Source organism: Olea europaea, chromosome 21, assembly GCF_002742605.1.
Source record: "Olea europaea var. sylvestris chromosome 21, O_europaea_v1, whole genome shotgun sequence".
Lineage (NCBI taxonomy): Eukaryota > Viridiplantae > Streptophyta > Magnoliopsida > Lamiales > Oleaceae > Olea > Olea europaea.
The window spans coordinates 972,785-978,836 of NC_036257.1; the positions used below are offsets into that span (position 1 = coordinate 972,785).

The 6,052-nt window shown below is 34.6% G+C and overlaps 1 protein-coding gene across 1 annotated transcript; it reads right to left on the reverse strand.

Annotated features, from left to right (window-relative positions):
- Positions 1-2,001: 2,001 nt before the first annotated feature.
- On the reverse strand, positions 2,002-6,052 carry LOC111370361 (protein transport protein SFT2-like). Its single transcript, XM_022992033.1, has 4 exons — positions 5,658-6,052; positions 3,617-3,884; positions 2,969-3,073; positions 2,002-2,364 (listed from the first exon to the last, which is right to left on the reverse strand). Exons 1-4 carry the CDS (start codon positions 5,849-5,851, stop codon positions 2,254-2,256), a joined length of 678 nt encoding a protein of 225 aa, XP_022847801.1. The 5' UTR covers positions 5,852-6,052; the 3' UTR covers positions 2,002-2,253.

Sequence of the window (6,052 nt, forward strand, 5' to 3'; positions counted from 1 at the left end):
ATTTGTATGGCTAAGATCTCTTAATACACAAGGTTTGTAGCATTAATCTCAGTGAAAAAGCAACAACTTTCAAGAGAAACTTTAGAAGTGAAACGTCATATTAACCAAATGATAGTAGATATTAGAGAGAAAACACAAATTTAATGTGTGGAAGAATCAAAATTATGCCAACATTTTCTTATTTTAAAATTCATTTTCTAATTTACTTGTTAATCTAATAACTCCTTCCACCGCTATCACTAACCTCAGACATTAATGAATGGACAAAGAAAGTCCACATCACCCATCCTTTTAACGGACGAATGAGGCTGTAGGTCACTTTCTCTCAATTTTCAGTGCGGTAGAGACCTAAGTCAGGGAAAAGTCAGAATGTATAGTTGTTTTCACTTTTTTCTTTTGCTTGTCCAGCTTGAAGATAATGTTTAAAACAGCGTATAAACGTGGTTCTAGTTTATACATTGTTTTAAAAAGTGCCTAATGCCCCGTGGGATTAGTCCACATGCACGTAAACTGACCCGAACACTCACGATAATTTAAAAAAAAAAGTATTTTTATAAGACGGGTTACGCTCCATTCCAGCAACACTCTTTTGGGCATTCATATGATGATAGTATAATTTTTGCAGATTGGTTTAATTGTGGTCATTTCAATTTAGAGTAACAGCCCATACTAAGGTGGTGTGTTAGGTTTGAATGGGGGGAGGGGTTAGGAGGAATTAGTTCGTTTGCAATCCAGAGCCAAATATAGTAAAGAGAGATCATGCCCCCAGGGCACATCTCCAAGTGGTAAAAGAGGAGGGTGGAGAAATCCAGCTTTGCTTGAGGTTGCTACGTCAAGGGTTCGAATCCTGAAATATGGATTTGGCTCTTGGGTAAGTGTAAGTGTACAAGCAACCTTCCACCCTGTACCCTTAGAGGCATAACCTGCGATTTACCTCCCTCACGATGCTCCAGGGCAGGAGCGGTGGGGGACCCTTAAAGTTGGGGTTCAACATTTTTTTTATTTTTTTTATTTTTAGTAAAGAGAGATCACCCACAAATATTTTGATTTCACCAAGTTCAATGTCAAACCGAAAAGTCATTTGATTTAGTTGGCTCGATGATGAATTTGGGAAGTCTTGTCAATTGAAGATCGGGGATGTTGGACTCCGAAAAGGAGGACAATGGGATGAACATGCACATGAGTTATTCGTTAATTCTAACATGTCAACATATTACGTTAATAATGCTAACAACGGTGGTTCAATTTGATAATGGAAAAATGGTTCTAGGTCATGTTTGTTGAAAGATTCTACATAATTTTATGCATTACTACCAAGAGATAAAAGAGTCAAAATTAATTGAAGGACAATATAATTCAACCTGATGAGGTATAAATTTATTGACTATTCAAAAAGGATCAGGAGGGTTATGTGATTTTTATTCAATACGATTCAAAATGTAAACATTTCTAAAAACGTTTTTGTCTTCAAGAAGTAAATTCAAAATTAAGACAAGGAATGACAAATTTGAAAACAAGAACTTCTGTCAATAAAATGTGTGAATGTTTTTAGTAGAAGATTAAAGGAGTGTTTGATTGCCAATATTTTCTATGAAAAATGTGTTTTTTCCACCCAAATTCTTACTTTTGTGCTGTTTGATTTTTCTTTTTTTTTTTCATAGAAAACATTTTCATACTTTTGGTCACGTAACCATATTTTTCTCAAAATCAAAGAAAATATTTTCTTTATAGGGAGTATAATTTTATTTTCCATGGAATTCGCTCTCTCTCTCTCTCTCTCTCTCTCTCTCGTCTACCACCAATAAAAAATGAACAAGTATAATATTTTCTAGATTGAAAATTAAATCAATTAAACACATTTAATAGACAATTTCCATACAAACAAGTCCTAGGTAAATTCCATACTTACAATCAAACGCACCCTAAGAAAAAGGCCCTTTCATTCTACCATTTAAAGAAAAATGAATTTCAGGTTGAGGGGTGAGGATTGAAGGAAGTTACTCAAATGGCTTTCTCAGGTCAATAATTAATGGTATGCTTGGTAAGATGATTTTTTGTACACTTTTTAACTTAAACATTTAGGTCTATCTAATACTACGAATCAAGCATTCCCCAAACAAAATTCATAAAGCAATAAATCAGATAACTATGAAAGCTATGCACTACTTTCTGTTCCAACCAATAACATATCCCATATGTTATAATATAATTTGTAAAATAACAAAATTCTCACGGACAACCAACATTGCAGTGTCACCTGCCAAAGCATCTGAGTACTGAAGACATGAGGGTCGAAGAGAGAAACTTCATCCCAGCTGATCCACCGGGGAAGTAGGAGATTGCATAGTAAGACAGTGCAAGGACCTGAAAAGATTAGGAAGTGTCAAAAATTTGAACCAATACGAGATGCACGATAGCGTATATTATGTGACTCAAATTTCTACAATTTTAAGCTATTTCATGCTCTTGCAATATATTGGATATGTTCTTGTTTACATTTTATGATTAAGAATGCCTATTTTTCTTCATGATATCAGATAACAAAGATGCAAATACTAAGCTAAATCAACATTGCTCAGTGTATACTTGTTTGTGAATTCAATAGGGGCTAAATACGGCATGTTTTATCAAATTTCCTCCTTCGTTTGTTTGTCTATGTATTATTATTTATTTTTTTTAAGGGTAAGAACATTGTATCACATTTCAAGGGGAGACACAATAAGTAAAGATCTCAAGGCTATCATCCAGCACAAGAAGGAAACAAAATAAGACTCTCAATTGCAATTATGTAAATATTGATGCAACAATGATCTACCAGTTTTGACTGCACTGTTCCTGAACTGGCTTAACCGGAGTCAAAATTATTTCAAAATAAATAAATAAAATAGCATAAAGTGCAAAAAACTTTCATGTTTAACGAGTCATATTGAGTGCTCTCTCTTCAGAGTATGAAAGAGGGATTTGATACCTGTAGCACAGAGAAGAAGACAGAAAGAACATAACTGTGAAGCACCATGGATACATAAATCGTACCCGCCATGCTGCCGATAAATCCCAATGTAAAAGGAAGCCTCTGAAAAGGAACAAATATAACAGAAAAACAAAAGTGGCCGGCCAAAGCATTCATCAGGAGGAAGGAGCAAAAATGCCGACTAGCATAAATTATAGGGTCAGGAGAAAGTACTGGACTGAACTTCTCGGTTTGGTCCAGTTTTGCTCATGTTTGGTTCTGGGTATTAATACCGAGAACTTACCGGTTCCTGTCCAGTTCTCAGTTCTAATACCCATAACCGAAAAAAGAGTTTAACTTGATTTTCTTTATATATAATGTGTGTGTGTGTGTGGCTGGTATTGCGTTTGATTAGTCTTCGTAAATTTAAAATTTTTCTGATTTTCTTCTTGAAAATGGGTGCCAAGAATTCTTCATTACATGGAAATGGTATGGCTCAAAAATTGGAAATCGAACCCATGCATCAACTTTTAAGATACTTAATGATACTCGGTTCCGTTCGGTTCTCTTCAGAACTTGACGGAGCCCACCCCTAATAAACATTTATATACTAGAAAATACAATTAAAAGAAAAACCTCCAATTAAGAAAAGTTTAAGTGAGATACCTCTTTTGATAACATATGACTAAGCTGATTTTTTGGACCTTTTAGAACAAAGAACGAACCAATGATGAAGGCACATCCAATAGTGAAGCAGATAGCAAACTTCTGAGGTGACAGCACCATTACAGGAAGGAATATAGTGAATGCAATAAAGATAAAGAAGACACCAGCAGCAAGGAGCAATCCAAAGTACATCAGTGACTTTGCAGAAGGGACATTGCTCGTAGCAGAGTTAAAGTTCCCTGGCAAATCCATTACACCTTTAGAAACCCTGTGCAAGTATATCGGTGCGTTAATAAAAACAAACAAAACAAACCGTAAAGAAACACAGAATAATTATGTAATTTAATGTGGCAACAAAACTACGGTCCCCTAGAAATTCACATATGTAAAGAAATTCCCCACCAGATAGAAAACTGTGAATGGAAATAGCTATAAATTGAAGAAATAAAAGGAATTGCAAATAGAAGTCATTCAGCAGGCCATCCATTCTCTCTTCATATGAGTGAATTCCAACCCCCCCCCCCCCCACCAAAATTGATACAAGGATATATCTTCTAAACTTAAAATTACTTCAGGAATTTTTATACTAATAATTTCATAAAAGATGGACAAGAAAATTTCCTATTACATAAACACTTACGGTGAAGCTTAGAAACAATTAAATATATACTTCATTTGAATTTGTCTTTACTACTGGATTTTTAGCAACTTTACAAAGAAAAGAAATAAAAAATAAAATAAAATTTGTGCCATAATAAGTGTTATGGTCAATCTCATCCTTTTAAAGCAAACAAAACTCAGGCAACTATTTCTATAAAATTCTATAACTAACAGCCAGAATGAATCTGAATTAATATATGCGCGATGATGCGCAAATGTACAAGAACACGTGAAGGCCGAAAGAATCCAAAAGTTCTATTCTTCCATTTGAGCAGTTTTTGAGAAAGTACATTGTAAATTACCCAATTACTCATTCTTAATTACAGACCACAATGATACAGGACATGTCACAAACGCATTTTCTTGTACAAGGCAGTTGCAACCTATGTTGGACTTATTGATCCCAAAGAACAAGAACAACAAATAAGCCTTTGTTTGCAGAAGGAAAAAAATGTATAAACCTTCAAAAGAAAATCCATACATGTGATCATGCATGAAGCAAATTACAATTAGAATGCTATAAAACATCTCATTTGGTATCCTCTTTTGTGCATGTTATAAATAACTATCATACGATCACGTTCTTCAAAAGCAAATGAATAGATGTCATCAATCTATGTGTAGAATTTGAATGACTAGTATATATTATCCACTTAGCAACAAATGGATATTACAAAATTAAATGCCACACATTAAATCCAAGAAAAATATTTTTCCAGTGAGACACTGGTATGGTGATGGTTGGGTAATATCTCATGCCAAGTGGATTGCAGGCAAAATAGTACCTATAATTTGAAATAAAATATAGGGTAATCAATTAATACCATGTGAATCATATTCTTCCAAAGAGAATGGCAGTATAGTAATTAGGATTTAACAAACAGACAACGTATTTTAAGAGAATTTGAACTTCTCTGAAGTATCTTCGAACGGTAGAACTTTTTGATCTAAAAATAATTCAATAGGAATAATACATAAATTTCAGCAAAATTTGAAGTTTTGTCATAAACATCATTAGTTGGGGAATACGATTATAACCCAACTTTGGCTGAAATGGCAAGTAACATTTGCATCAAAATCCAAATTTTTAAAATTGAACTATCTCCTAGTCTGACGTTAAGCCATTAATTGCCAACAGAGAACACATCGATCACACAATGCAAATAAAAAAAAAAAAAACACATGTACTCGTTCTTTCGACAATTACTTAAACTGACATTAAAACCTAACAAGTTCATGTAAAAAAATTCTTTATCGATCATATAACAACAGCGTCAAATAAAAAGTACGCAAGCGCATATGATAAACGGCACATAAATCTCAAGAAAATAGTCATAATGCTATAAACAACAGCACCAAATGCACAAATTCCACAACTTACACGTTGAAAGTGCCAGATACTTTATCATTGGCGGTACGAACGGCTGCTTCGAGATCGAATCCGAGGCTGGATGACTCGGCGCCATCAGACTTGGAAGCGGCATAAGCATTCCAGTCCGCAAGCAGAGAAGAAGAGGATCTATCAAGATCGTTACTCGGGCCGTCAGTGAACCACTTCTGAGCCGTTTTCTGCATTGTATGTCAGTGATGGAGATTGAGAGGTTTGAATTTGCGATATATAACAGTACTGGTAGTAATCAGCTGTTTCACTGCGGGAATTAGGATTGGGGGTGGATCTGATGCGTTCCGAACCAGGGGGAGATTTTGGAGTGAGGAAAGTTCGTAAAGAAATAGTTGGAGAAAAAAGTTTTTTATTTTTGTAAAACTACACAACTT

What these genes read in the sequence shown, in the direction of transcription:
- LOC111370361 (XM_022992033.1), bottom strand. Translation starts at nt 5,851, where the DNA reads ATGCAGAAAACGGCTCAGAAGTGGTTCACTGACGGCCCGAGTAACGAT. An exon ending in GTCATATGTTATCAAAAGAG is followed by an intron (nt 3,074 to 3,616) that starts GTATCTCACTTA and finishes GTTCCTTTTCAG; the next exon opens with AGGCTTCCTTTTACATTGGG. An exon ending in TCTTCTTCTCTGTGCTACAG is followed by an intron (nt 2,365 to 2,968) that starts GTATCAAATCCC and finishes TAATCTTTTCAG; the next exon opens with GTCCTTGCACTGTCTTACTA.